Source organism: Phoca vitulina, unplaced genomic scaffold, assembly GCF_004348235.1.
Source record: "Phoca vitulina isolate PV1807 unplaced genomic scaffold, GSC_HSeal_1.0 scaffold41, whole genome shotgun sequence".
Lineage (NCBI taxonomy): Eukaryota > Metazoa > Chordata > Mammalia > Carnivora > Phocidae > Phoca > Phoca vitulina.
The window spans coordinates 16,223,239-16,250,975 of record NW_022589744.1 but is presented as its reverse complement, the minus strand read 5'-3'; the positions used below and the strand labels follow the sequence as shown (position 1 = coordinate 16,250,975).

Here is a 27,737-nt window from a genome sequence, read left to right as displayed (position 1 = left end):
GGTGCTGGCAGTCCCCAGTCCCTCCGCCGCCGGAGGTCGCCCGCAGTAGCTCCGCAGTCACCACTGGTCGTCAGTAGGGAAGGGCCACCTAGCTGCACCCGGAGGGTCTTCCTTCCAGGGTTGGGACAGAGGGTCTCCTGGGTGGTTGGGAGCGCAGATGACGTGGGAAAAGGTACCGGCCCCAAACGTATCACAAAGTGTAAAAGTTATGTATTTCAAAAGACCTAGGGGGTGGAGCCAGCGCGCAGCACTCCTGGTTACATTGTAAAAGGAGCGTGTGTGGTTACATCGGAAGAGCTGATTGTGAGGAAGGGAGCTGCGGACAGCTCTTCTGGATTTTCCTCCCCCCATGGGGACTTTTCCTCAGACGCATGTCAGGCTTGTTCCCTGGGACTGGGAGGAAGGCTCGGGAAGGGCCCAGGGGGTGCCCACTCCGGTCCTGGTGGCCAGCAGCCCTGGGCTGGCCTAGCCTGGTAGCCGGTGCTGAGCAGCGGCGGTCCGCACTCACTGATCCGGCTGGGCCCCGATTTTCCAAGTCCCCAGCCGTAGACCCTGCCTCCGCTGCCAGACTGTCCGCCAGGCTGAGTCTGGAGACGCAGGGACGGGCAGCGATGGGGCACACATGTCTGGGAGATGCTGCCCTCCTGCCCCTCCCCGAGTATCCTGCCTCCCTTCACTTCTGGGGGCTGATAGCCCTCAGAGGAGACCCCTGCACGTAAGCCAGGACAGCATTTTGCAGGAAGCCGGCCCTCTGGGCCTCCTCCTCCCGGATCCGGGCGATCTCGGCCTCCTTGAGCCGAAGCTTCTCCCGGAGAGAGGCGTTCTCACTCTCCCTGTCCAGCAGCGCCTCCCGGTGGTCACCTGCGATCACTGCAGGACAAGAAACTCGGGGTGGAGGCGGCCCCAGCCAATCGGGAGGTCGGCAGAGGGGCCTGGTGGGGCTTGTGCGGGGTCCCCTGGAGGCCAAGCCCAGCTCTGCAGCCCGCCCGCCCGCGGGACTAGTGAGAAAGGGTCCTGCTGAGCTGGCGCGGGGCTCGGGCTCCGCTCACCTTTCAGCCGGCGCTCCAGGGCCGCCACCTTCTCTTTCAGCGCCTCCTGGGCCGTCAGTTCTGCCTGCAGGCGGCCGTTCTGCTCGCGCAGCTCCACCCGCACCCTGGTCACCTCGGCCACCTTTTCTTGGTCCTTGTTGCTCAGTTCCTGCCAGACATGGGGGTGAGCGTGTGGCGGGGGGCGGGGAGGGGGCGGGAGCGGAGGACGCGGGGGCACCGTCCCAGCCACCTGCTGCAGCTCCTCCAGGCGGCGTCTCAGGCCTTCCACCTGCAGGCCCAGCTGGCTGGCCCGGGCCTGGGCCTCGGCCACCGTCTGCCTCTGCTGCAGGCAGGCGCTCTGAGCCTCGTCCCGAGCCTGCGCCTGCAGCCGCAGCTTCTCCTCCAGGTGAGCCAGATGTTGCCGCTGTGGGCACGGGAGAGGGCTGGTGAGCAGAGCCGGGAGGGCCCAAGCCCTGCCTGTTGCTTCCCTCATGTGGCCCTGAGCTCACGGGGGGTGGGAGGGATCCCCCCAGCTAGAGGGGAGCTTTCATTTGCAACGTGGAAACTGCCTCATGACTCAAGTTATTATGTGTGTATATCCTGAAGAGGCTCAACTTGAACTAGCCTACAGGGAGTACCCATCTCCCAGGCTGACCGTTCTGCCCTCTGGGTCCTGGCTCTGGCCATGCATACCCCTTCCCCCATCCCAGGGCTGGAGTCAGTGGCTCTTTGTAGGGGGGTCGGATGTGATCCTGGACCTGTCCTGCTCTGACTCCTATCTGCCCCTGTACCCTTGGGACTCCTGTCCCCCACCTCCCCCCTACAAAGCCAAAAGACAGCCTGGGTCTGACCTGTGCACTTCAGCCCCTCAGGCCTCGCTCCCTGGTGGCCACGGGCTCACCTCCTCCAGACGGACTTGGTTCTTAGCCTTAATGAGCTCCTCCTCAGCCTGGCCACGCTCACTGAGAGCCGCCGCCTTCACTCGGCTCAGCTCCTGCACCACAGACAGTGACCCACTGGGCCTGTTCTCCTGGCCTGGGGCTCCTCAGGCCCCACCCAGCTGCCAGGCCAGGGGGTACACCCCTGCACCAGCCTCCTGAGGGCTCCGCTCACTAGGCAAGGTTGCCACAGCCAAGGGATCCCATGTCCCACCTCATTAGGTCCTTCTGGCCTCACAAGGATATTGATGGGTGGGTCCTGATGCGGTTCTGAGACCACAGAAGGGGTGCCCCAGGGAAGGGCAGAGCCTTGCACCGAAGCAGCACATGCTCACCTCCTCCAGGGATAGCCGCAAGGCCTCCAGCCTCTGTACCCTCTCCTGCATGGCCCTCTCACTCTCTTCCAGGTGCCGAGTCATGTGCTCCACCTGCCCAGGTGAGGGGCAGGAGCAGGGCTGGAAGACGAGCTCCCCAGCTTACATCCCCCCATGGAATCCCCGCCCCGTGGTGGCAAATCCTGGGGACACTTCCTTCCCAGAAGGGGCTGCCCCTCATGGCTTTGCAGGAAGCAAGGCTTCGCAGTGCCACACTCAGGTGGCAGCCTGTGCTAGGGTCCTTTCTAGAGGCTGGTCGGGAGTTTCTGGGTCTGGCATCTGCCGGGGCTGGCAAAGAACTCCCACCCAGCACCCCAAGGTTGTCAGGGGGAGCACAGCCAGGGGTGTGCGTTGGGGACAGCCTGCCACCCCGGGCGGACGGTAGGGACAGGAGGCCGGATGGTGTAACTAACAAGCACCTCCTTGGCTCGCAGCTGCTCCAAGTCCTCCAAGCTCTGTCGGGACCTTTTCTTCTCCAGTTCCAGACGCTCTGGAAGCCCAGCGGGGACAGCATGGGTGGGAATCCCTGGGGGACCCTCGCTCCCTGTCCTCCCCTTTCTGGGCCCCTCAGCCGCGAGCCTGCGTGTGCCCACCCTCGGCCTGGTTGGCCCGCATCTTCAGCTCAGCCGTCGTGTTGCTCAGCTCCTGCCTGGCCAGGAACAGCTGCTCCTGCTGAGCTCTCACCTTCCGCTCCAACTCGTCCACCTGGGAAGCCAGCACCATGGGCGGGAAGCTTGGGCCCTGGCCCCCTGCCCTTGGCCCCTGCCCCAGTCTCCCCGGGGGCCTGGCCCCTCACCCCTCACCTGGTTTCGCAGAAGCAGGTTCTTCTCGTTGGCAGCAGATAAGTCTCTGAGGAGCTTAGACTCCCGCTCTGCAGCCTCCTGCGGGTGAGACAGGGCTCCACCGGTCACCCCTGCCAAGCACCGCCCGCCCCCCTGCCCGCCCCCCTGCCCGCCCTGGTCACCTGCTGCTCCATCCTGTGCTCCTTTGCCTGCTTCTGTGCCAAGCTTTGCTGTTCCTGCTCCGCGGTAGCCAAGAGCTCTCCCAGGCCCTGGGCCTTTTGCTCTGACAGGGCCAGGGCGGCCTCGGCCATCTGCAGCCTGTAAGGAGGGAAAAGCCAGTCCCGCCCCAGCTTCACCTTGAGCCCTGCAAAGGCACTGCCGTTCTCATTCTTGCCAACCACTAGTCACCTCAGCTAAAGCTCACCTCCTCCAAGAAGCCTTCTGGGATTATCAACCCCGCTGTCTCCCCCCTCTACTTTGTACACTGGGGACTAGGGTTCTTGTCTATACCCCTCTTTTCTGCCCCTGGCACAGCCCTAAAATGTTCCGAAGCCACCCCTCCACCACTCTCCTACCCTCTGCCCCACTTACTTGGCCTTGAGGGCATTGATGATGGAATGTCTCTCATTCAGGGCTTCCTGAAGCTGCCCTACGCATGCTGCCGATGCCCTATAAGCAAAAAGGAAAGTCCAGGAACCCCGAAGCTCAGAGCACTCCCAGGCCCCCTGGCTCTGGTAGCAGCTACTGCTCCTCATGCTTCTACAACGTTCCAGGTGTGGCCAGGGAAGTTCTCAGTGCTGCCCCGAGCCCCCCAGTCAGTGTCTTTGGCAAGCACATGCTACCAGCTCATCGGTGGGCAAGTGACAAGGCTCAGGGCCAGTCACCCCACAAGGCCAGAGCCAGGACCCAAACCTCAGGCACCCCACCTGAACTGTAGCTCTGCGGCCCTGGGGCCACACTCACCTGCTGCTCCTGGCCATCTCTTTTCGCTGCTTATCAATCGTCTCCATCAAGTCCAGAAACTGGGGACAGAGCCAGCCAGAGCCCCGTCAGGGCCCGGAGCCTGCCTACCGCCCCTGGTTAAGCAGGAAGGAGGGCAGATGCCCACCGAAGCAGCAGAACAGAAAAGCATCTGCCTCATCCGAGAGGGGGATGGGGGTCCCACACAGCGAGGCCCACTGCCCACCCACCCGGCCAGAGGTCAGACCAAAAGGCTGCCTCTCGGGCCTGAGTGTTGGCCACTCAGAGAAGCTCTAGGGTCCAGGGGAAGGGAAGATGGCCATGGCATGGGGACCAAGGTGGGCCCTCTGTCCCTGCAGCCAGAGTGAGGCTCTGCAGTCAGCAGCAGTGCTGTCCTCACCTGCCGGGATTTCTCTTCCCGGAGGTGTTTTACCTCCTTGCTGAGCACACGGGTGCGGGCCTGGCTCTCTCGGGAAGTGGTCTGCCGCTCCTGGTTGTGGTCCATGGCTTGCTCTATGGGAGAGTCCAGTTATCCACCAAGGGGGCTGCTCAGCCCTCAGAGTGGCCAACAGTTAGCCCAGCCCTGGGCCCAGAAGCCAGTCATCAGAGAATCAACACTGTCGGCAGTCTCACCCCGCAAATCAGAGCGCGCTAGGAGGTGAAGGGCTGGAGCAGGGGTAGGGATGGGGGTACCAGTGGGGCCGGGAGCCCCGGAGGCACCTGTGCAGGGCAGCACGCACATGGGAAGAGGCAGGGGAGACTGCTCAGCTGCCAGAGGTGGAGGTTATCCTGGGGCATTTGGGCTCCATCCCAAAGGTCAGAGTCCACTGTATGACTTTTAAGAATCGAATGTCACGCTCAACTCCTGTGTCCTGGAGAGATTCAGGCAGCATTTGGTGAAGAGCCACCCAAAAGCTGGGGGACTAGGAAAAGTTAGGGACGATGACACGGGTGGGGCAGGCCCAGCAGGAGGCGGTGGCCCCGTGCAGGATTCCAGCCCAAGTTCAGGCCCTGGGGTGGCTGGCGCTACGGGCAGGACAAGTAGCCGTGTGGAGTGGCAGAGTGTTCTACTGGGCTTGGGGCTGAGTTGTCAGGGTCACTAATGGGAGGGGACCATGGAGCCCGGTTGGCCCCACACCCACGAACTCTGGGGTGTCGGGGCAGATGCCCAGAAGCCCCTTCCCAGCTGTGGCTGGGCCACCAAGGCATGAGCGTGGCCCTCAGGGCAAGGCCCCAAGCCACAGTGCCTCCGTTTCTTCATCTGTGCAAGAGGTGACCCCCCCCACGTCGCAGGCCTGAGAAGGGAGCACACACACTGAGGAGAGCTCAGGGCAGCAGAGAGCAGAGCTCCGCAAGCTCACCGCCATCACATCCCTCCCCGACACCTTCTCCCTCTTCTCCCTGTTTCTGATTTAGTCTACCTCACGATGCCCGTACACATCCCCATCCTGAGCCTCGAGCCGCCCCTCCCGTGGTGGCTGGCCCTGTCAGAGGGAATCAGCTTTATGCCCAGCTCCAAACAGCGCAAGCCATCAGCAGCCCTGAGTGCCCATACCCACAGCTCTGAGGATGTCGCCTGGGACGTTATTCCCAGCCAGCTCCAGCCTCCACAGGGTTCTGTTGCGGGGGAGAGAGTTCACCAGGGCCCGGCCCCCCAGGAGGCCGATGCTATTCCAGCGCAGGTCTGGAAGGAAACCTGTTGTCACCAGATGGAATGCACCTGGACAGAGCTGGCCCGGCCCGGGATGCTTTCTTTGAGGAAGGGTACTCCCTGTGATCACCAACAGAGCAGGGGCCCCACTCACCGGGCCCTCCCCACGACACCCTCCCACCCCCTTGCTTCCGGAAGAGGACAAAAGCAGCAGGAAGGCTGAGGGAACAGTGGCACAGAGCCCCAGACCGCAGACCTGGAGGAGGCCAGTGCGGGGAGGCCTCACCCAGCTGCTGGAGGCTGGCGTTGCATGTCAGGGCCAAGGCCAGCTCCTCCGCGCCCTTGTGGCTGATCTGGTTGTTGCGGAGGTCCAGCTGCCGGAGAGTGCCGTTGCCCGCCAGGGCCCCGCAGAAGGTGGCGAAGGCATCTTCCCACGTGCCCAGGTTGTTCCACTCCAGGGTGAGGCTGTAGGAAAGGTGGACGTGAGGTGGGTGGCCCCAAGGAGCACCCTGCTGCCATAGGGGCCAGAGGAGAGCTGCAGGCTTCAGGGCCTTGGCGGAGAGGCTAGAGCACGTGAGTAACTTATACTTGCCAACTCCCTACCAACGGATGGGAGACACAGACGACCAGCCAGGAGACGATGCTCTCAGGCTGCAGAATGTGCCCTCTGAGCCAACCCCGAACCACTCACGGGGTGGGAGGGGTGCTAGGGGCCAGGACCACACTTCACCTCTGAATGGACTTGTTCTGTCGGAGGAGTTGTCCCAGAGCCTCAGCACCTGCAGCTTGAAGGTTATTGCCCTAGGGCAGGAAGAGGCAGGCTGGTTAATTCCCCATTTTTGCAGGATGAGCTCCAAATGCCACGTCCACACCCCACAGGACCCTGGTACAGCAGTGGATGAGGCCAGGTGGCTCTCGGCAGAAGGTACGGCTCCTTTCAGATATTGCTTTCCCTGACCGTAGTGGGCCTCCTGGTGCAGGTTCATTGTTTGTTCATGTGAACACTTCGGAACTCACATTCCTGACCTCCAATCACCACCCACCCAGCCCCATCAAGACCATCAGAAATGGGTGTGGAGCCCTATGTGCCAAGAGTACCTACAGACACTGTCTCTGGCCACCATTCAGATTTTCAGGCTGCCAGGACACTCAAATCTTCCTCCCCCCACCCCCACTCCCGGTCTCAAGTAGCACGCCCAAGTGCAGACCTGCTCACCTTTAGATCCAGAAACCGCACGACGGTGTGGGCACACAGCCCCTGGAGCAGCAGTGTGGCCCCTGTAAGAAGGTAGGGCCGTCACTCTGTGCCCCTGAGCTCCTCCCTGTGGGCTCCAGCTTGGAGCAGCTCCCCAGACACAGGGGAGAGATGACTGTCCCAGTGGCCCCCAGTGGTCAGGATTCATGCCAGAAATGAGTTGCCCTGCTCACTGCCAGGTTTGAAACATCTGGGGCGCCTGGGTGGCTCAGTTGTTAAGCGTCTGCCTTTGGCTCAGGTCACAATCATAGAGTCCTGGGATCAAGCCCCGCATCGGGCTCCCTGCTCCACGGGAAGCCTGCTTCTCCCTCTCCCACTCCCCCTGCTTGTGTTCCCTCTCTCGCTGTGTCTCTCTCTGTCATAAATAAAATCCTTAAAAAAAAAAAAAAATCTGTAATCTCTGCTAGGCACAGAGCCAGGCTGCTGACCTTATGCTCACCAGCACATTGGATCTCTCCTAAGTCAGGGGAAGGTAAGGTTTCTCTGTTACAAAGAGAAACTGCCCTCTGCTGCCAGGGATGCTGCCGCTTGCTTTAACGACGTACAGTACAGAAGCACAGAAACTGGGCACCTGGGTGGCTCAGATGGTTAAGCATCTGCCTTCGGCTCAGGTCAAGATCCCGAGGTCCTGGGATGGAGCCCCGCATCGGGCTCCCTGCTCAGCGGGGAGCCTGCTTCTCCCTCTGCCTCTGCCTCTCTCTCTCTCCCTGTCTCTCATGAATAAATAAATAACATCTTTAAAAAAAAAAAAAAGAAGAAGAAGAAGAAGCACAGAAACCTCACAAAGATGAGGTCTGGTGGGATGGAAGAGCTCTCTGCCAGAGGCTGCCAAGGAACGAGAACCATGTGCAGCAAACCAGGGCAAACAGAGCAAGGCCAGGCTGCCCGCAGGCAAAGGGCTTGATCCCAATCCCAACTCTGAAGTTGCGAGGGCTGCCCTGGCCCCTGCCCATGCTCGGGTGCCCACCTTCCTCGCTCAGCATGCAGTCACTCAGGATGAGCTCCGTCAGCAGGGCCTCCTTCTGCAGCAGCTTGCCCAAGGCCCTGCAGGTGTCCACGGTCAGGCTCTGGGTGGCCAGATCCAGCCGGCCCCGTGGTAGCTCCTGCAGTTGCTGCAGGACAGTTTCCTGGGGCTCAGCCCCACTTTCCTTGCACAGCCGGCTGTAGGAGTGCCGGAACTCCTCCATGGCACGCTCCTAGAGACGGGCTTCACCATGAGCCAGCTGAAGCCGAGGGCAGGCTCCGGCTACCCGGCTCCCCTCCCTAAGGGCAAGAGGGCAGGGCCTCTCCCGTGGGGGCCTACGGCGCCGAGCAGCTCAGGGTGGAGCACAAGGACTCCTAAGTCCTCAGCAGCCGAGCAACGAGGGACAAACCGAATTGGTTCTCCAGGAGGGAGACCCCATGAGGGCGGGGGGTGGGCAGGGGACCGCTCCAGCAGGGAACCGGGGAGGGGGGCGTGCGCCAGGCGGCGGGGATGAGGGCCCCTCGCAGACTGGCCCTCCAGCGGCGGGGCGGGACTCCAAGCCCCCAGCCCGCGCGCTTCGGACCCTCACTCTCTGGCCGCGGGTCCGCGCGGCCGCCGCGAAGCCTCAGTATCCAGGAAGAGCAAGGTGTGCCGGGAAGGGCGGGCGCAAACTGCAACTCCCAGGAGGCTCTGCGGGGGAGGGCGTTGCTCGCCGCGGACCAATAGGGACGAAGGGGCGGGCACGCGCTGTGGGCCCACGGGGGTGGGGCAGGGCGGGGGCGGGGCTGCGGAAGGCGCGCTCCGGGCTGATTGGCTGGAGGGCGGGGGCGGGGCCTCGGAGGGCGCGCTCAGGGCGGACTAGCTGGGGGGCTCCCGGGGCTCTGGAGGGCGCGCGTCCGGGCGGCTGTCATGGAAGGAACTGGCGGCGGCTTCCGGAAGGTGAGAGGGACGGCGGGGCGGGCGGCCGGGCGGCCGGGCGGCGGGGCCGGGCGGCGGGTGCCGCGGCCCGGCCCCACGTGGGACTCACGTTCCCAGAATCGCGCCCTCTGCCCTCCGCGGGTGGGGTCCTGCACCCGAGTCGCTGGAGGCCGAGCAGGCAGCCGGGTTTGCGGCAAGAGGGAGGGTGTGCAGAAACCGGGCGGGGGCGGGGGGTGCGCTCAGACAGGAGCCCGGGCCCCACCACCGCCCTAACGGCCCGGGCGCCCCGGGACCCCGCGGGACTTGCTCTCAACCAGGTAGCGCGGAGTGGCTCCACCCGGCTCGCTGGTGGCCACGCTGCCTGCAGATTCTCAAGCTTCCCTTTGGCCCGTTGCCTCTCACGGGGCCCTGTGCTTCGGGTCCCACCTGAGCAGGGCTGAAACTGGCCCTGCTGGTCTGTGGTCCATCGTGGGGAGGGGCGCCGGGGTCGTGGCTCCGCACGTGTCCTCCTAGACACCAGTCAGGCACGCTTGCATGCCCTTGACATCGATTAACCCGTTAGGACATGGGTACAAGTACGATCCTCACTTACCAGTGGAGAAACTGAGGCTGTCCCACTCAGGAGCCTCACCCTATGCCCTGCCCCAGGGAGTGCGGTTCTGGGTGGCTGGGAAGGTATGGGGGCCCCTACGGGCTTCCACCCCCTGCAGGCTGTGAGTGGCTTGAGCCTCACTTTGTGGGTCTGTGCCAAGGTGGGGAGGCACTGAGCCCTTGATATCAGGCAGGTGCACTGGGAAGGCCCGTGGGCCTGGCTCCACCAGTCCCGGTGGCAGTTACTGCCTTACAGAGGTGGGGGTTCTCTGTGGCTCACTTTCTGCTTCAGCCTCCTCTTCTCCTTTGTCACCCAGGAGGGTGGCTCGGCCCTGGCCCAGCAGCGGGTCATGACTGAAAAGGGAAAGCCACTGAGGCTAGGGTGACTCGGCAGAGTGGTGGTCACAAGAATCCCCCCATTATAATTGCTGGAGACAGGAGCACCAGCAGACCTGGACAGCCCTGAGTCCTCACCCCAAGGGCTCTGGCCAGAGCTGGGGTTACGATCATTACCCTTGAGCAGGCCTGTTGCAGGTGACGGTGAGAGGGGCAGAGGCAAGCCGTAGGGGCTGCACGCAGTGGGGTAAAGGCTGAATGCGTCCCAGGCCCAGTCCTGCCCTCCGCAAGTTTGAGTTACTCGTCTGTTTAGGGGACCACCGCCACACGCAGCTGGTGCTGACTCCTTTGGTGTCGGCAGCCCTGCAGGAGGCCTGCTCCGGTAGCTCTTCCCGGTTCCAGGAGCAGGTGGGGCGGCGGAGCCTTGTGGGCCTTTTCCGGCACCTTCTTGGGAAGCAGCAAGGACAGCAGGTGGCGCCAAGCCCTCACGGTCGCCGCTGGGAGGGCGAGGCTGCGTCTGGAATGACCTGGTGGCCAGTTCTTACCCTCCTGAGCCTGGGCCCCATGGCGTCCACTCCCTCCCCTGCCCCTCTGCTCTGCTCTTGGGCTTTGCCGAGCTGCCCTGGGTGAGGCAGCGAAACCTCCAGAGGCTAAAGCCAGAGGCGTGGCCAGTCCCCAGCTCCCCTTCCCTGCGGGACACCCCATTTCTGGGCTCCTCCTACCTCCCGGCTGGCTCTGCTGGCTCCTCATTCACAGCCTCTTGTGGCCGGACCCTGCTCTCCGTAACCTCCCTCCCTTGGTCCACCCCCCAAAGCCTCATCATCCTTGGACCTTCTGGAAGGCTCTTCTCAGCTCCAGCCACCTACCCAGCCGCTCTGCTTGGGCGCCTCATGCGTGTCCCTCACTCAGCATGTTCCAAGCTGAGCTCCTGGGCCCCAGAATCTTTCCCCACAGGCCCCAGCTCTGCAGAGTGGTGCCGTCCTTTAGGGGCTCAAGCCCCCCACCTTGAGGAGTCTCGGCTTGGACCCACCCTTGTCCGGAGGCCCTGTGGACATGCTCAGGCTCTGCCTCCCCTCCTCCCGCGTTCACCCTGACCGCCTATAGGCGGAGCAGCCCAGCCTCTGCCCAGTTGTGGGCTTCCCAAGAGACCATCCCAGGCCCTGCATGTGGCCGACTCCAGAGAGGGACCTCAGAGGGAGCTGACCTGGCGCCAAGAGCAGGGTCTGGCACAAGCTAGGCAGTGTGGGCAGTGTGGACACACCTGCCAAGGGGCCCACTGGAGGAGAGCGCCTCAGCCCCGGGGGCGGGAGTGCAAGACCGCCCTGGAGCCCAGGAGGACCGGGTGGGCACCGGGGTTGCTCCCACCTGTCCGCCTGTGTCTGACTTACGATCCTTCTGGAGGCACTGGGGGCTCCACACTGCCCAGGCCCCCACCCTGGGAGGGCCTCTCCAGCATCCAGAACTCAGCGCCCAGGGGGTCTGTGGCAGGCCAGGGGCGGTGCCAGGCCACTGACCCCTCTGCCCCCGCCCCCCAGGACCTGGTGAGCAAGCTGCTGCAGCTGCACTTCACGGACAGCAAGACCAAAGGTTCGTGGGCACCAGCTGGAGGGCAGGGCCAGAGCACTGCAGCCCCGGGGGGGTGGGGGGGGCGAGGCCTCGGGGAGGGCAGGGAGCCACCTGTGTGAGGAGTCATCAGGCGGCAGTAGTGAGGAGAGCAGTGGGGTGACCAGGGCGGCAGGGAAGGGCAGGGCGCAGGTCCTGTAACGCTCCCCTCCACCTTGCAGTCGGCGGGGACGCACTGCGGCTCATGGCGGAGCTGCTGACCATCTTCGTCGTGGGTGAGCCCGAGGGCCCCCGCAGTGTCCTCTGGTGTCCCACCTGGCCAGCCCTGACGCTGTCCCCTTGTGTTTTCTCGGCGGGGGGGGTACTCCCACACACCTCTTACCTGTCTTCCCACCAGCCCTAAGCTCTGTGTCCCCCGGTGCGGTCTTCTGAACCACCAGCTGGCACGGGTGGGGGAGGCAGCCCAAGCCCCCCCCCAGCCCTCTCCCCCCTCACCGACCTCCTGTGTGGTGGCAGAAGCGGCTATCCGCAGTGTCCGGCAGGCCCAGGCAGAGGACCTGGCTCTCGTGGACGTGGACCAGCTGGAGAAAGTGCTGCCTCAGCTGGTAGGTGGGCCCAGGGGGGGCTATTGTCCCATCCTGCGTCCTGCCCTCCCAGGAGCAGGGCTGGTGTCCATGGGCGCTGAGTGCTCCTCTCCCCCACAGCTCCTGGACTTCTAGGGGCCTCCACCCCCACTGCGGCCCGCTGTCCAAGCCAAGGCCGAGCCCCGCGCCCACACTTCTACGGCCTCTGGCTTCAGACAAGGAAGGAGCCGCTGATGCCTGAGACTGAGACTCTCCTCCAGCCCCAAAGACTGAGCTAGGCCCTGGCAAATGCCCCACTCCTCGTGGTGTCCTCTGTGTCCTGCTACTGACCGCCTGGACACAGCAGATGGGGGCGTCGCTGAGGGGACCGGGGGGGGCAGGTGCCTTCCCCTTACACACAGCGGTGAGAGCACAGGGTCCTGGGAAAGCAGGTGCCAAGGAGCAGCAGGTGGCCTGTTCCTTCTACAGACGAGCGAAGCTGCCCACAGGCTGACACCCCAACATCAAAGCTTCTGTGCCACCTTTTAACCATCCGATACCCCTCAGAAGATGCTTCCCTGAGCTATAAATTTGTTCTCACAAGGCAACGTCAATAAACCGAAGCTGCCTCTCAGGCCCGCCTCCCTGTTGCCGTTAACCACCCAACGTCAAGTTGCTTCCAAGCCTCCTGGCCTGCCGGTCCACGCTGCTGGAAGGGAAGCACAGCCCGCGGGAGCCCTGCCGGGGGCCACAGTGAGGGCACTGAACCCTGAGCCCTCACACGAGGCCGCTCACTGGGAGCACAGAACGGTGCTGCTGCCACGGGCCCGGGAATGTCGCTGTGGGCAGGGCCTGCTGGTGGAGACCAGCTGCCCGGGACCTGTCAGGAGCTTGGTCGGGCTGGTGTGGCTGCCCTTGGATGCGCGGGGGCCTCGCCGCCCCCCAGCCCCGCCCTCTCCACCCCGCAGCACCCACCTCGCTTTAGCTCTGACAGCTGCCCAGTGACTGCAGTCAGGACACACAGAGCTGCACAATGTCCCCTAGGGAGGGACACCAGCCGCCCCACCCACCGTGGGGATTGGGGGGGGACCCTGGAGGACCTCCAGGGGCAGCCTCGCCCACACCTGAGCAGGGCATGGGCTGGGGGGCAGGCCTGCCCTCCTGGATTTAGCCCCGCTGGCTGCTTCCTGCACGCCCCCCACGCTGGCCCCCCAGCTCTGCTCCCTGGCCTCTCCTCGGGGAGTCTCGGGGCTTCGAAGCACTGGGAGCCTGTGGCAGTGATCAGACCTGAAGGGAAGGCTGAGGCTGGCTGGAACCCACGCGCGCAGCCACTGAGAAGTGCGCTCAGGTCGGGGAGTGCGGGGCCAGCCTGCCCTCGCCAGGCGTCCTCCCGGTCCCTCTGTCCTGATGCCCTGGGCTAAGGCGGCCCTGCCTACACGCAGCCCCGCAGCTAATGCCTGGGGCCTTTCTCACACTTGGGTCCTCACGGGAGGGGTAACTCGTGGGGTCAACTGGGTGAAATCAGCGGCTCAGGGAGGACACCTGCGCCTTTGTTCACAAGCACGTGGCACCCCCCAGGCCCACCCAGGTCCAGACCCACTGCAGCACCGATGGGCCCAGGGGACAGCGGGGCCCTTTTCTGAAGAAAGGATGACAGGAGGATCTCGAGAGAAGCTCACACCTTTATTTCCGCTCAGGGTGGGGAGGGGTCCTGCAGCCGGCACACGGGGCGCATCCGGGCTGGTGGCGCTCACCTCTTGCTGGCTGCAATGTGAACGCCAGATGACCTCGGGGTCCCCAGGTCGGCACCCCCTCCCTTTCCGCTGCGCCCTGCTACGGTACCTGGCAGCTTCAGCCACTTGGGCACCTTGCCCAGATCCCTCCTGACTGGCTGGGCCGTCCCGGGGCTGGGTTCAGGGAGCCCCACTGCCCCTGCCTCGGCCATTGGCTCCAATTCGAGGGGTGCAGGGTCAGGGGCTGACATCGGGGGTGGGGCTCCAGCAGCCCTGGACATGCACCTGCGGACAGAAGGCTGGAGTACAGGATGGCTGATGCGCTAGGGCGGGGCTCTCCCCTCCCCACTGCCCGCACTCACCTGGCCACCAGCACGTCAGCCGCAGACGGGGAGACCGTGTGTTCCAGCAGCCGAGGCTCCAGGAAGAGGCCTGCGGGACACCGAGCCCACCCTCAGGCCATGGAGGGGGCCCCCCGCCCATTATTGCTCTGCTGTGGGAGGGGACAGGGCCCGGGCAGGTGGCTGTCCTGGGAAGAGGGTATCGGGCACAGATCTCCTTCCCAGACTGGAAGGAAGTCCCTACCCTGGGGCATATGATGAGCCAGGACACTGGGCCCAGGGCCGGCCAGCCATGGTGGGCAAAGAGAGGGACCCCCACCCACCTGTCAGTTCCTCGGCTCCAAAGTGCACAAGGGCCGCAGGGAAGAGATTTGCCTGTAGAGAGAACAGGAGGCAGCTCAGGGCACCAGGCAGGCATCATGGATGGGCAAAGGCCACAGGAGAGGGACAGGTGGGCTGCACCCCACTTTTGTGGTGGCCTCTTGTGGGCCTCATGTGAAGCTAGGGGCACTCACCAGGACCAGGGCTCCGCTGAGGAGGCTCACAGCCCCAGCCAGTCTCTCCTGCAAGCGCAGTCCACTGCCCAGCACCCCCACGAGCTGCCCCCAGCCCAGCAATACCAGTCTGCCCTCTGGCACCAACCCCAGTGCAAGCCAGGCCAGCTGGGAGACCACAGAGGTCCTCTGGGAGCCAGCTCCAAGCACCAGATGAAGAGAAAGTTCTTGTACTGCGTGCAAGCTGGGAGAACCAGGCCTGGAAGCCCCCACCCTCAGCAGAGACTTCAAGAGGCTGACAGGTCAGAGATAAAAGTGGACAGAGAGAACGCGTAGAGGAGACGGGGAGGTATGGAGAGGAAAGACGGGCAGCATGGATCGAAAAACGGCGCAGGGGTCTGCGGCCGCGGCCAGATGGGCCACCTTCAGGCTCAGGGGAAGCGCCCAGACCTGTGGAGAGCAGGGACCCTCGGCTGGCCCAGGCCCAGGTACGGGGAGTAGGGGGGCTCCTGGAGCCAAGGGGCTTTGAGCGTCCTGGGCAGGGAGGTGCTGCCCAGGTCAGCTACCTCTGAGAGTTCGCTACCCAAGACCCCCAAAGCCCACACTCGAGTTCCCTGACTGGGGGAAGAGTGGGGGCCAGGCAGTGAGAAGCCCCACCCACAGGGAGGGTGCTGTTGTGGGGAGGCGGACCCCCACATCCCACCCCAGGTGGGCTGGGAACTGCCTCTCCTAAGTCTCCTTCCCTGGGGGTAGTGGTGCAGGGTTCCTGCTCAGCTGTGCGTTAAGGATGACGCGCAGGGAGCTGAACTCAAGGCTGCAGGCGGGGACCCCAGAGTCCACCACTCGTGCCTCTGCACCTGAGGACCAGGGCCGCAAGCCCTAAAGCTGGCCAGAGGGTCCTTGTCCTCCGCCCTCAGTGGAAGGGGCAGCTACCAGGTGAGCCCTTCCCCTCCGCTCTCTTGGAGGAAGCTTCGAAGGCCAAGCCTAGGATCCCGGAGACCGAGGCTGAGGACAGGCCAGATCTGAAAACCCCACACCCCATCCCGACACTGGGATCCCAGGCTCACTCAGGGGCACTGCCTACACCAGGGCCCTGGAGGCCCCAGAAACCAGGGGACAGGAAGGGGGCACAGGGACCACAGGGCCAGCCCTCCCCGGGAGCCTCAGCTTGGCTGACCCTCTGGGCACCACGGCCACTTTCAGTGAGCACGAGAAGGTTCTGCCTGGCAGGCCAGCCTGGGGGCTGCAGGGCTTCAAGCCTCGAAGGACCCCTCTCACCAGCCAGGAGTCCTCCAGGGCCCTTGGGGCACCTCCTCGTGACCCCAGCCTCCCACCAGAACTACCCCACTCGCTTGCTGGCATCTTTGGGATTCCAACCGAACAAGGGGTGAGCGGACAGCACAGCAGGCCGCCACGACCGCCAGGAAAGAGACTCTACCCCTCCGCTCAGGCAGAGAAGGTCTACGCAGATCATGGCCGTCTTCAGGACCGGCTAAAGCTGACCCCTGGACCCTACGTGAGGCCGAGGGCAGAGGGGTCCCCGGGGCTCAGGACAGCACCAGCACTGAAGGAAGCAGATCTGATGGGCACCGGGGGCGCCTGTGCCCACCAAAGGCACCCCCACCTCTTCCCACACCCTTGTCCACAGCCCCACCTTCCCCCGCACCCCCTCTCCTGGCCCAGTGGCCAAAAGGGGCAGCTGGGCCGCCGTCCCTCACACCTACCGCAAGCTGTCACTCTCTGGAGCTCAGGACTGGCCCCCCGGCAGCCTCCCGGGCAGCCAGCAGCCAGAGCACAGCCCTGCCAGGGACATGAAAGCCGGCGGCTTCCGCGCCCACGCCTGCTCACCCACACAAGGGAGGAAGACTTCCTTCCCCGAGCCCTGCCAGCTCTCTGATCGCGGGCGGGTGGGGACGCCACCCCGCGCGGAGGCCCCCGCAGCTCCAGGCAGAGCTGACGGATGAAAGGAGACAGCTGCTGGGAGCAGGGCGCAGAGTGTCACCAGGAATCAGGCTGCTCGGACAGGAGGACAGGCAGCACCCCAGGGCTCCCAATTGGGGTGGGAGGGGCGGTGGGACTGGGCGCTCGTCCCCCTCCATCCCAAAGCATCTTCTAAATTCAATGTTTATCAACAGGCTGGCCAGCGAGGAAGGGAGGGAAGGAGGCAGGGCGGGATGGAGGAAGAGGCCCAGCGCCTCTAGGGCTCCCGGGGGCTGAGAAGGGGGAGCTCGTCGGGGGGGGGGCGGGCGCACAGTGCCCTGCTCCCGCCCGCCCTAACTCCTTTCCTTGGTGAGCTTCCAGCCTCTGTGGGGTCTTGCCCCATGTCCCCCACAATGGTGGCAGCCCCAGGCAGGAGGCAGACCCCCTCGCCCCAGCTCAGACCTCTGCAGGGCCTGCCAGCCACTTAACAAGGCCCGGCCTCTGGTACTAATTAAAATATCTGAGAAGACTTTGAAGAGGAAACCATTAGGCCAGAGGGCTGGGGAGGCCCCAGGCTACCCTCCCAGGGCCAAAGGGACAGGACATTTCTCCTGGCTCTGGAAGGCAGCCCCGGGCAGGGCAGGGCACCACACCAAACCAACGCTCCTCACCTCACCTTCAGGAGCTCTGGGGGCCACAGGGAGGGTCGGGCGGAAGCAGACACCAGCTAGTGGGGAGGGCACAGCGCCCATTCCTGGCAGAGGCCTCGGGGTCCAGGGGGAAAGGCAGTGGCCCCTGCAGCCTGGGGCTGAACTAGCCTGCCAGCCGCCACCCCAGGGCCCTGCAGGCAGCCAGCCACCTGCAGGTGAGGCCTTGGACCCCTGACCCTCCGGGGGAGCCCCCTCTCACAAAGACCCCAGGGCAGGGAGCTTCGCGGCCCGCAGGCCGTCCCGGCTCAGGAAGGCTGGCAGCCAGCCGGGCGGGCCCCTCCCCGCCAGGGCAGGAAGCAGAGGAGGCTGGAAAGCCCCAGCACCAGCTTCAGAGGTGCTCTGCCCCCCACCCCGTCCACCCGTCTAAAAGGCATCATTATCCTCCCGACCGAGGCTCACCCCCCGGAGCCAGGCCAGCCGCACCTGCACCCCGCCCGAGTGCCGGTACCTGGAAGAGGGTCAGCGTGGGGTCATCCAGGACACTTTTTGGAGGAGTGATGACTGCAAAGAGATAGCTGTCTGGGCCAGGAAGCACCTTGCCCCCCACCCCTTGTCCACGCTCCCTGGGGAAGACAGGCCTGAGGGGGAGGGGAGGCCCAGGGCCCACGGCCTCAGCTGGGGTGTTTCCAAGGAGCCCCCTCAGCTCACAGCCCTCTACCCACCTCTCTGCTGCTGCAAAAACCCTGGCAGGGGGCTTAGGGGCTCGGTGGCCTGGGGCGGACCTACCTCCAGGGAGCCCAGGCCCCACAGAGTCCCCTGCACAGCCCACTGGCCTGACTCCTCCCTACCCAAATGCCCTTGGAGGGGGAAGCTCCTAGAAGCCTTGGAGGGGGGGGCAGGCTGGAGGCAGAGGGTGCAGGGGTGCTGAGGTGGGGCAAAAGCCAACCTCCCTTCCCAACTCCCACGGTCCTTGGACTTGTCCTCAGACACCAGTGGGACTCACATGTTTGGGACCAGCCCACCACGGTATTGCTTCTAGGGGGAAAACTGCTTCAAGCCCCAACTGGGAGGGGTCAGGGGTCACTGATGCCCAGATGCTGGAACTCACACAGGTAGAAGGGCAGCTCAGGGTTCCCCAGGTGGCTCCTCACAAAGTCCTGCAGATCCCCCACTGGAGAACGGAGGACAGGATAAGCACAAAGCTCCATGGATGGGCACAGGCCCCCAACTGAGACCTGCTCCAGGGCTGGCCCCATTCTGGGGTGGAACAAGCTGGGTCCCACCTCTGCACAGACCCCCACTACCCTGTAGGCCCGGGCTGCCCCAGGCGGCTCACCACGTCCGCCTCAGGTACGCAGGACACCACTCCCACCCTCAAGCCAAACTGAGGCTCCAGGGGTGGAAATCCAAGTTAGTTCCTTGCACAGTACTCCTAGATGCTCGGCCTGGCTAGGCCCCCACCCTACTGCAAGAGCGTCCCTCCCTTTGCCTCTTAGCCTGCCCGCTCTCCAATCCTGAGCCCTGGCCTAGCGAGGCCCTCGAGGTCTTGGGCATAGGTCACCGAGGACCTCAGTTGGGACTGGTGGCACTCCGCATTCCTTCCAGGCTGCAGCCCCAAGCCGGCGACCCGTGCTGTTGGGGGTGGGGGGGGGGGTGCTGGGCCCACCCGTCCTCTGGGTACTCCTCTGTCTCACCTGTGCCCTGAACAGGTGGGCACATGGGGCACTCAGCACCTGGGCACCCCAGCCCTGTGCCCACCCCCGACATGCTCTGCAAGCTCACAGTCGGCCACACAGAGATGGCAACGGCCCAGAAACACCCATGACCCATGACCCCCAGGCAGTCACAGTCCCATGGCCTGGAAAAAAGAAGCCAGGAGGCGCTTGGAGGGGCTCAGAGGGACCCCCGTCCCGCCCCGGACGCCCAGGCAGGGCCACTTACCTGTCTCGTTAGGGCGGAAGAAGCCCTGCAGGATGTAGCGGTCAGGGAACAGGACCCTCAGGACCACCTGGGCCACGAGGAGGCAGCGTGTCAGCAGGAACGGCCAAAAGCGGTCCCGCTGCACCCCCAGGCCCACGATGGCCAGGTCCCCGACCCAGGCTAGAAGACACCAGGGCTGGGGCAGGCAGAAGGGCCAGCTACCACCCCGCCCCGGCCATCCCTGGCCTCCTCCCTGGCCTGCCAGACACGAGCGGCTGGTCATAAACCATGGCCGTGCAGGCCCTGTGGGAAGTGCAGGTGACCCCAGCCAGGGGCCCAGGGGCGAGGCACGTGCTCGCTGCAGGTCCCCCCCAGCCCTTCTCCATACCTTAGGGTAGCGCTCCAGCTTCTCCCTCATCTGAGCCTCCCTGAAAGCCCTGGTCACTAAGGGCGCTTCTTCCAGGCGCTTCCTGCAGGGGGAGTGGGTGGGGGCGTGAAGGTCTGGGGTCTCCGTGGCCAACCCAAGTGGAAGGTCCCCATGCCAGGCTCCATGGGCTGCTCCCCACATAGGGCCAGATGGACGGGGGCCCCGACGCTCAGACGTGCTACTGAGGATGCGGGAGCAGGGAGATGCTGACGGGGCCGCCAACAGGCACACCCACCGCTCACTCTTGAGCTGGGCCAAGCGTCTCCTCACGTCGTCCACGGTCACTTCGAAGAACTCGTCCGGCAGCTCCGCAGGCCAGGCCTGGAGCAGCTCCTCCAGGTCAGGGTGGCACACCACAGGGTCCCGATCCACCGGCTGGTGGGCAGAGGGCTCAGATGATAGCAGGCCCCCCGGAGCCCACACTCCTGACTGTGGGGCTGGCTCGCCGGGGCCTCACAGCTGGAGAGGCCCCGCAGACCCCTGAGCCAAGCCCATACCCTCACTGGCCACCCCAGTCAGCCTGTGGCCAGGGCCAGACGGCCAGGACTGGAGACCCTCCTTCCATGCTTCCTGCTCAGCCACACGGACACAGAGACCCTCACTCACCGGCAGGGCACGGGGCCCTGGAGGCTCAAGCACCCTCCTGCTGGGGGGCTCGGGGAGTGGGCTGAGGGCCAGCCTTTCCTAGCAGCTCCTGTGCTCATCTCTTATCTCCATGGGAACCTCCCTGTTGTCACAGTCCCCCAGATAGAGAGCAAACTCGGGGAACATCACCCTGGTTGATGCCACATCAGGGGCTCCCCAAGAGGGCAGGGGAAGCAACAGCCCCCAAATTAGAAGTTTGGCAGAAACCTGCCAGCCACTGGCCCCGCGGCCCGGCTGCCCCCAGCCCACCCCCTGACCACCCTGGGGACGCAGAAAGGCACAGCATCGCTTCTAATTGGCAGCGAGGAGGAGGAAGGAAGTCGCGAGGCAGGGTTGCTTGGCCCAAAGCGCCGCCAGGGGGTAACTGCCATTGTGAGTCGCGCGGCCACGGCGGTGGGACACCTCTGGGCACCAAGGCTCCAATGGGGGGGCCGGGCCTGACCGGGGCATGCACGTTCCGGCCCAGGAGGCCACCCTCTGCCCTCCACCTCCTCCTCTCTGTACCAGGCCGTGGGCCTGGCAGGCTCTGGGAGCATCCTTCCCCAGCGGACCCTCCCTATAGCTGTCCCCACAGCCCGTCCTGCTCTGCAGGCCAGGCTCACTGCCCCGGGGACCGACACACCTGCCGGGGTCTCCAGGGCTAACTCCCCAGCCACGCCCGAGGCCTTGATCGTCCACCCTGGCAGGCCTTAGGTCCCTGTGGTCCGGCAAGTGCCCAGCAGGGCCAGGCCTCGCGAAGCACCTCCCTGCCCAGTGACGCCCAGTGACTGGAGGTGGGCTCTCATCAGGAAGCCCCTCTGACCTGGAGGCAGGGGGGCAGAGCAGCTACCAAGGGCTGGCTGAGGCCCCGGCAGCAGGGCCTGTAGGTGGCTGGCTGAGGCCCCTGGGGGCTGCCCCTCTGAAGCCACAAGGATCCCGCGCCACCGCGGGCAGTCTACACCAGAGCTTTTTATAACAAGATGCCAGGCGCCAGGCTGCCCCCCACAGCCACGGCGCCTGCATTCCAGAAGGGCCAAGAGCTGGCCTGGGCGCCCGGGGCGGGGTGTTGGGGGGGAGCGAGGGCAAGACGTGGATGCGCCTGAGCCGGGCACCGCCGTGCTCACTCAAGCACAAAGCCCGCAGGCCACCCTGTCACAGTCTCTCCCTTGGAGAGCCCAGCCACGCGGTGGCATGTGGTCCACGGCTGAGCGCTCAGACCTGGCCGGCGAAGCCAGTCCCAGGGAGCCCTGCCCACTGGGTTCTCGCGGTCCCCCTGGGCACTTCCAGGACCCGACCTGGGTGCGACTGCGGGCTGCCGGCGGTGCTGATGACCCCAAGCCCACGGCCCGCTCCCCAGGCCATTTCCAGAACGGGGGATACCCGCGACTGGCTCCGCGCTGCTCAGGGGCCACGGACTCTCGGTCAGAAAACAGAATGGACAAAATCCTTCTGGGTTTTGATTCCTTCTCTCCTCCCGCATCTCTCTCTGCTCCAGAAACCTGTGTGTCACGCAGAAGCCGGGAGCTGGGCCCCACGCAGGAACCAGAGCGCGGGCAAGAGCCACCGGCAGAGCCCGGGGCCAGACCTCCTGATGTCCTGGCCCAGGGAGGCCCTGTCCCACAGGAACAGACCGAAGTCCGCGGCTGGGCTGCTAGGAAGTACCACCCCACCGCCCAGTGATGGGGGGGCAAGCCAGGCAGCTTTAACACCTCCGCGTGGCCTTCCACGGCAGAGGAGAGGCGCTGGGGTCGAGGGAGCCGGGGGGGGCCAGAGCCCAGCAGCCGCCAGGCGGAGCCCTGGTGCTCACGCCCCACACTCTGCCAGCACCCCGCCCTCCTCTGCCGTTCCTTCTCCCGCCGTTGCTGGTCCCGGCAGTCACTACGCATGTCTCCCGTCCTAGGCGCGTTTAGGGAGAGGTTTCTGGATGGACAGCACGGCTCTAGGAGGAGACGTCCTCAGGCAATGAGCACACACGCAGCGGCAGCCATGAGGGAGAGCTATGGCGGAACGGAGGACAGGTGGACAGAGAGCGAGCAGGACAGGTCAACGGCCATAACGCTGTCTGCAAAGTGGGTAACACTGGCCAGGAGCCCGGGGGGCACAGGGAGGGGCAGGAGCACCCTCTGCGGCTGACGACAGCCCAAGGCTGGACACATGCTGGACAGATACGCAGCCCATTCAGAGGTGGGGATGCAGGGACCGACCACCGGCTGCGACCGGCCGGCAGAAGGTGACCTGCTTCGCCAGGACGGGACGCAGGAGGGAAACGGCGGACAAGGCCGTGGGGCCTTGCCTGCCCTTGGCCCACGCCAGGCTCGGTGCGGCCGAAGGCAAAGCCCGGCACCGGCGTGGAGGGCCCGGGAGGGCCGGGCAGGCTGGGCGCTGGCCGACACCCTGCAGCGGCGGCCTCGCGAGTGGCCGAGCGTCCAGCGGGCACCCGGGTCCCCTCCTTTCGGAAGTGGCCTCACCGCTGCTCAGGGTTCATTTTCTCGACAGTAATTTTCCGGGACGTGATGACACACAGAGAAAAAAATGTAAAACCGACTTGGGGGTGACCTCAAGCCCAGATTTTCCAGCTTTCCTGTGAGGGCTCTTGTTTGTCTCCCCCACTCCCAGCCCAGACTGTCCTCTGACAATGGTCTTTGGTCAGAGGGAATGTGAAGCTTTTCCCCTCGAGGCTTGGAGCTTAAATGAATCAGGACGGGAGGGCCGCAGGCCAAACCTCCCGAGTTACTCACAGAGCCGGCGCCCGGCCGCGGGGCTGAGCCAGAGGGCGAGGCCGGCTGGGTCCGGCAACTACCGAGAGCACCGAGCAGAGGAGACAAGGGGGGGGCGCCGAGGCCCCCCGCGCCCGTGGCATGACCAGACCACTGCCACCGTGGACGAGACACGCGAGCCCCCCGAAGTCCGGAAGTAAGCAAGTGCAAGCTGTGGTGTGGGGTCTCCTCAGTCAGAGGCCGGGCAGCTGCCCCCGAGGAGCCCAGCGAAGACACACAGCGAGAGGGCAGCAAGCCACAGAGGGGAGGACGCCACGTGGTGGGAACAGTCCCGGAGAGCCCTTGGGTCCAATCAGGGCAGGGGCCTGAAGACAAGCCCCCCAGGCCCCACTGACACAAGGCCGCCCGGCCCCGCCTGGCCCTGCCTGGGCGTCCGGGGTCCCTGCGTGCTCATTCTCCACTACGGTGTGCAGGCTGGGCTCCTCTCCCCCAAATCCAGCCGCGACAGAGACGGCTGGAGGGCACCTGCTGCGTGGCTTGGCCAGCACCTTCCAAGCCACCACCCATCTGCCACCCAGCCTCCGCGGCATTCCGATTAAGGCCACGGCTGGGCCCCTGGGCTGCTGCTGGAGCCTGGGGACGGCCATAAACACGGACCGCGTATGACTAGGACAAGTTTAAACCATGCCCTGGGCCCACACACGGGGGACAGCGGGGCGTGCTCACAGGAGGATGTTAGGAGAGGTGCCCCAGGATGAGAGGAAGAGGACAGCAAGGGGCACCGCTCGCGGTCTGCTCTGACCCCCAGGCCCTGGCGGGGCTCCTCCCAGTCTCATCTCACGTGCTCTAAACCTGCCCACAAACCAGGGAGCGGGGACGGCCAGAGGCCAGGCTGACACCTGCCTTGAGGTGCAGGCAGAGGCACCGAGGGGTCCCAGGTCCTCTGAGGGGGCAGACCAAGCCCCACAGGGTGAGGGGCAGGCAGGGGAGGCTGCCGTCAGCCGCCTGCCCTGCCCAGGGCATCGGGGCCTTTGATCAGAGACCCCCATACCGGCTGGGGGGCGGGGGGGGGGGGGACGCCTGCTGGGATTGCGGCCCAGCCGCGCACAGGGCTGCAGGGCGGCCTCCCGGGCCGGCGGAAGGACTTCAAAGGACAGGCCAGGGGCCGCCGGGCAGCCCCAGCCTCTGCCCGCACCCGGCTCTGATGGCCAGTAAAACTACCTTCTAATAATTAATGTTCTGACATCAAAGGCAAGAGCCGCCCGGGTCTGTAAACCATCCCAGTTCTCAGCCGAGGACCTGCCTATATTTTATCCTGTCTCTTCTGACTCTTTATTTAAATCCAAAACCACACACAGGCAAAACATTAATGGAAAACTTGGAAACTCCTTTTGATTACCAAAGTGTACCTTTGAAGTTCCCCCAAAAGTTCCGTTTTGTTCCCTTCTTCCCTCCCCCCCCAGGGCTGAAAAGGGACACAAAGCAGACACCATGTGGCCGGCCAGCCCTCCGGGTGTGGGGCTGTTAGTGACAGGAGGCACGAGGCAGGCGGGCAGGCAGGCGGGGGACGCTCCACAATCAGGCAGCTGCTGGGGCGCCCAGATCAAAGGCACATGCTGCTGGCGGCCAGGCGGCCCCTCCCAGGGACCCCTCCTGCCTGGGGGCCCCAGGTTCAGAGCCCGGGGACGCACTGGGACCCTATGCCCAGACAGCAACCACCTCCAGGAGAGCGCAAGCAGAGCCCCCCACCACCACCACCAAATGTCCATAGGGCCGTCTGCAGCTTCCCAAGAGATCCGGAGAGCCAGGGCCTGCCCGGGCCAACAGGAGCCAACGGCCCACAGGCCGCATGCCCCGAGTCCTCTGTGCCTTCGGTGTGGGAGAAGGGACAGCCAGCCCTGGCCCCAGGGTCCAGCCCCCAAACGCAGGCATCCCCAGGAAGAGCAGGTCTGGACGGAGTCAGACCCCAACCACACAGGTCTGCTTTCGGCCACTGATTCCAGGCTCAGGTCACAAAGGCCATGAGAGCGGGGACTGCAGATGACTTTCTGACACGGCCCACATCAGTATGGGGGCCAGGGCACCACCACCAGTCTCCCCAGGACGGACAGTCACGGGACTCGGAACTGGCTCGTGCCCCCCGCCCCTGCCCCATCTACTCAGCAAGGACACATGGAGGGTGGCTCAGCAATGCAGCAGGATTAAGTCCCAGCCGTGTGCCCCTCTGGAAGGACGCAGGCTCTGTCCTAAAGCCGGGTCTTCCCTGCCCACCGCCCCCACAGGCACCGGTGCCCCTGACCCTCCAGCCTCCCCAGATGTGCGATCTGGAAGCAAGAAGGACCCCAGAAGAGACAAGATGCAAATGGGTGTGTCTCAGCACCAAGAATGGGCGCTTTACTCGCGAACCACAGATGCTCAACTAAAACGTTAACTCCGACTCACAGGGAAACCGTTAATATGTCACCCAAACAAGATCGCTCCCTGGAATGCAAGGGTGGCACGATGGGGGGGGGGAAATCTACCCAAAACCTCACCAGATGAATGAACTGAAAGAAAGGAGGCCTGCCCTGCATGCCCACTAGCTAGCGGCAGGAGACCGCCAACCGGATGCAGGGACCTCGACTCAGGAGCACAGACAGCAGGGCCAGGTGATGCCAAAGCTGCCTTCCAGCCAAAAGCTGGTCAACAGGCTGGCCCGGGCACAAGGGTGGAGGGCGCCGGTTCAGGGGCACCGCCTGGGATGGGGTCCTCAGAGTCTGCACAGGTGCTCAGGGCCACCAGGCAGGTGGACTCTCCTGGCTGTGACCGTGCTCACAGGGACACATGAGTTAATCAAAATCTATCACGCTGCACATCTAAAATCGTGCCTCAATGAAATTAAGACAAAACAATCAGTTCCCAGAGATGACCACGCACCCATCCACCCTACCGCACCCCCAGGCTAACTGAGGTCAGGAGGAAGGACCCCCAGCACCCAGCCCGCTTCTTACCGGCTCTGGCTCTGGCCGGGGCTCCTGGCCAGGCCTCGACTTCTTCGGCTTGGAGGGGCCTCCAGGGCTGGAGAAGGACTTAGGCAATTTGGCTGAGGGCGACATCAGAGACCTGGCTGACCCGGAGGAGCCCCCCAGTCGCTGCCCCCCACCTGAGAAAGGGACAAAGGGGGCGGGGGCAGGCTCCTTGGAGATCTGCTCAGCTTGAGCATCCACGCAGCCAGCCCCCGAGATGCCTGCTTCGTCCTGATGGCTCACGTCCCCCTGGCTGAGAGCCGCTGAATCCAGCGGAAGCAGAGGGCTGCCGGCGGCCTGGTCGGCGGCCTGGTCGGCCGACAGAGAAGCAGTCGGACTTCCTGGGGCTTTGCTCCGGGCGACCCCGGCAGAGCTGCCGCGCTTCATGGCAAACCTGAGGGTGCAGACTCAGAAAGTGAGTGAAACCCCACACAGAGCCCTCTCCCTGCTGGTCTCACTCCCCTCTGGCAACGACCAAGCCAACCTCGGCCACCCGAAGGCGGTCAGCCTCCGCCCCACCAGCCGGCCACGGTGGCACAGGCCCCTGGGCAGGAGCGGCCATCAGGCAAGGGCCCCAGATCGAGGGGAGAGGGCCATGGTGGGGGTGGGGCACATTTCCCCTCACCTTTCCCTCCTTCCCTTCAGACCCCGTTCTCCCACTCAACATGACTCCAAGGCTCCCCCACCTGATGATGGCGCTGCCCCCCGTGAGGCCTAGGGACTGGAGCGTCGTGGCCTGCAAGGAGGCTCTGCCCGTCACCTGTGAGGAGAGAACAGGACACATGGCTGACCCCTCGTGGACACTGCTCCCCACTCGGCCGCCCTGGACAAGGGCACCTCACGCTGGCTCCCTCGGCCGGAGCACGGTCACGGCCGGCCCCCGTGGGACACCAGCTCCCACGCCCGACCTGCACCCGAGGGTCTGTCTGCTGGCCTGGTCTGCGGCCGCCTCCCCACCCCACCCCATCTGCGGCCTGGGCGGGCACGGCTCAGGCCTGAGTTACCACCTCTGGCCCGCTGACCACCTCTGTGGGCTGACCCGACCACGACGGCCTCGATCCACGCCCAGGGGCCCGAGGCCCAGCGTCTGTCTCCTCTGGGGGAAGATGTGTCCCCCCAGGTGCCCCCCACCAGCAGCCCTGGGACCCCTGCCCCGCACAGCCCCGTGTCGGGGAACCTCGAGCGGGGATAAATAGGTGGGCAGGTCCCGTCCACACCGGGGCCCCTTGGGGACAGTGGCCACCCAGGGCCAGGGGAGGGCATTTGGCCAGGGTCAAAACAAAAAGCCCCTGTGAGCCAGGGGACCCAGCACCAGGAGGGTCCCCCATCACGGGCGGGCGGGCGGGGGCAGGCTACGCCCGCACCGTGCTGCACTGGGTTCTGAAAAAGATCAAAACACGGAGCAAAGCAAATATTTATTAAAATGAAACCACTTTTGTGACTCTCGGGCTTTGAGAGACGCTGGGAAAACAAACAGGGCGTCGAGGAGGTTTGGGGAGCGGCCCGGGCGGCCCGTGCTGCCAGCGGAGCCGGCACTCTGCTTTTTTCCATGAAACACACCGCGCTTTCAGAGGCTGTCTCCCCGGCCGCTGCTTTGAAGGCAGGTCTGAGAGAATTTTCCAGATTGGAAAGCGGGGCTGGGCCCGTGTGGGGACGGGGGGCCAGGCGGTGGGGCCGGGCTGCTCACCTACCTCATCCCTCATGTACACACAGGCCGGGCTCGCCTCACACGGCTGCTCCAGACGCTCCCTGCGGGGGGCAAAGGAACCCTCACAGCCAGCCGCGGGTGCCCCCCAGCACCCCCAGCGCGCCCCACAGGACAGGGAACCGGCCCGGCCGCCGCAGCGTCACCAAGAGGAGGCGGCCAGCCACCGGCGGGGAGCCACCTGCCCAAAGGGGGGGCTCACGGTCCAGCTCATGGTCCATTGTGGGGGGGCTCACGGTCGGCTGTGGGGGGGCTCACGGTCGGCTGTGGGGGGCTCA

General features: G+C 64.9%; 3 protein-coding genes across 9 annotated transcripts in view; 1 reads left to right on the top strand and 2 right to left on the bottom strand.

The window, feature by feature from the left end:
• Positions 1-36: 36 nt before the first annotated feature.
• On the bottom strand, positions 37-8,575 carry LRRC45 (leucine rich repeat containing 45). Its single transcript, XM_032429904.1, has 17 exons — positions 7,956-8,575; positions 6,950-7,011; positions 6,464-6,534; positions 6,020-6,198; positions 5,638-5,766; positions 4,483-4,595; positions 4,086-4,144; positions 3,714-3,791; positions 3,305-3,440; positions 3,144-3,221; positions 2,934-3,045; positions 2,760-2,830; positions 2,302-2,394; positions 1,930-2,022; positions 1,279-1,452; positions 1,050-1,197; positions 37-870 (listed from the first exon to the last, which is right to left on the bottom strand). Exons 1-17 carry the CDS (start codon positions 8,173-8,175, stop codon positions 674-676), a joined length of 2,013 nt encoding a protein of 670 aa, XP_032285795.1. The 5' UTR covers positions 8,176-8,575; the 3' UTR covers positions 37-673.
• Positions 8,576-8,801: 226 nt separating this feature from the next.
• Positions 8,802-12,557, top strand: CENPX (centromere protein X). Its single transcript, XM_032429707.1, has 5 exons — positions 8,802-8,891; positions 11,333-11,384; positions 11,582-11,635; positions 11,877-11,965; positions 12,065-12,557. The coding sequence occupies exons 1-5, from the start codon at positions 8,862-8,864 to the stop codon at positions 12,077-12,079; spliced, it is 240 nt and encodes a 79-aa protein (XP_032285598.1). The 5' UTR covers positions 8,802-8,861; the 3' UTR covers positions 12,080-12,557.
• A 1,030-nt stretch (positions 12,558-13,587) lies between these two features.
• The window catches only part of ASPSCR1 (ASPSCR1 tether for SLC2A4, UBX domain containing), a 25,603-nt gene continuing 11,453 nt past the window's right edge, over positions 13,588-27,737 (bottom strand). For 6 of the 7 annotated variants that reach the window (XM_032429698.1, XM_032429701.1, XM_032429703.1 and 3 more), the window contains 12 exons: positions 27,446-27,503; positions 26,441-26,514; positions 25,740-26,148; positions 19,644-19,783; positions 19,370-19,451; positions 19,003-19,069; positions 18,170-18,232; positions 17,570-17,622; positions 14,321-14,372; positions 14,019-14,088; positions 13,766-13,941; positions 13,588-13,687 (listed from right to left, as the gene is read on the bottom strand). In XM_032429698.1, the coding sequence (XP_032285589.1) occupies positions 13,674-13,687; positions 13,766-13,941; positions 14,019-14,088; positions 14,321-14,372; positions 17,570-17,622; positions 18,170-18,232; positions 19,003-19,069; positions 19,370-19,451; positions 19,644-19,783; positions 25,740-26,148; positions 26,441-26,514; positions 27,446-27,503 (1,258 nt within the window). In that variant the 3' untranslated portion in view covers positions 13,588-13,673. Of the gene's footprint in view, positions 13,688-13,765; positions 13,956-14,018; positions 14,089-14,320; positions 14,373-17,569; positions 17,623-18,169; positions 18,233-19,002; positions 19,070-19,369; positions 19,452-19,643; positions 19,784-25,739; positions 26,149-26,440; positions 26,515-27,445; positions 27,504-27,737 lie in introns of all 7 variants that reach the window. The other variant, XM_032429699.1, reaches the window with a different exon arrangement.

What these genes read in the sequence shown, in the direction of transcription:
- LRRC45 (XM_032429904.1), bottom strand. Translation starts at nt 8,175, where the DNA reads ATGGAGGAGTTCCGGCACTCCTACAGCCGGCTGTGCAAGGAAAGTGGG. An exon ending in CGCCAGCCTCCAGCAGCTGG is followed by an intron (nt 5,767 to 6,019) that starts GTGAGGCCTCCC and finishes GTTTCCTTCCAG; the next exon opens with ACCTGCGCTGGAATAGCATC. An exon ending in GCCTGGAGGAGCTGCAGCAG is followed by an intron (nt 1,198 to 1,278) that starts GTGGCTGGGACG and finishes CATGTCTGGCAG; the next exon opens with GAACTGAGCAACAAGGACCA.
- CENPX (XM_032429707.1), top strand. Translation starts at nt 8,862, where the DNA reads ATGGAAGGAACTGGCGGCGGCTTCCGGAAG. An exon ending in CTGGCGGCGGCTTCCGGAAG is followed by an intron (nt 8,892 to 11,332) that starts GTGAGAGGGACG and finishes CCCGCCCCCCAG; the next exon opens with GACCTGGTGAGCAAGCTGCT. An exon ending in CACGGACAGCAAGACCAAAG is followed by an intron (nt 11,385 to 11,581) that starts GTTCGTGGGCAC and finishes TCCACCTTGCAG; the next exon opens with TCGGCGGGGACGCACTGCGG.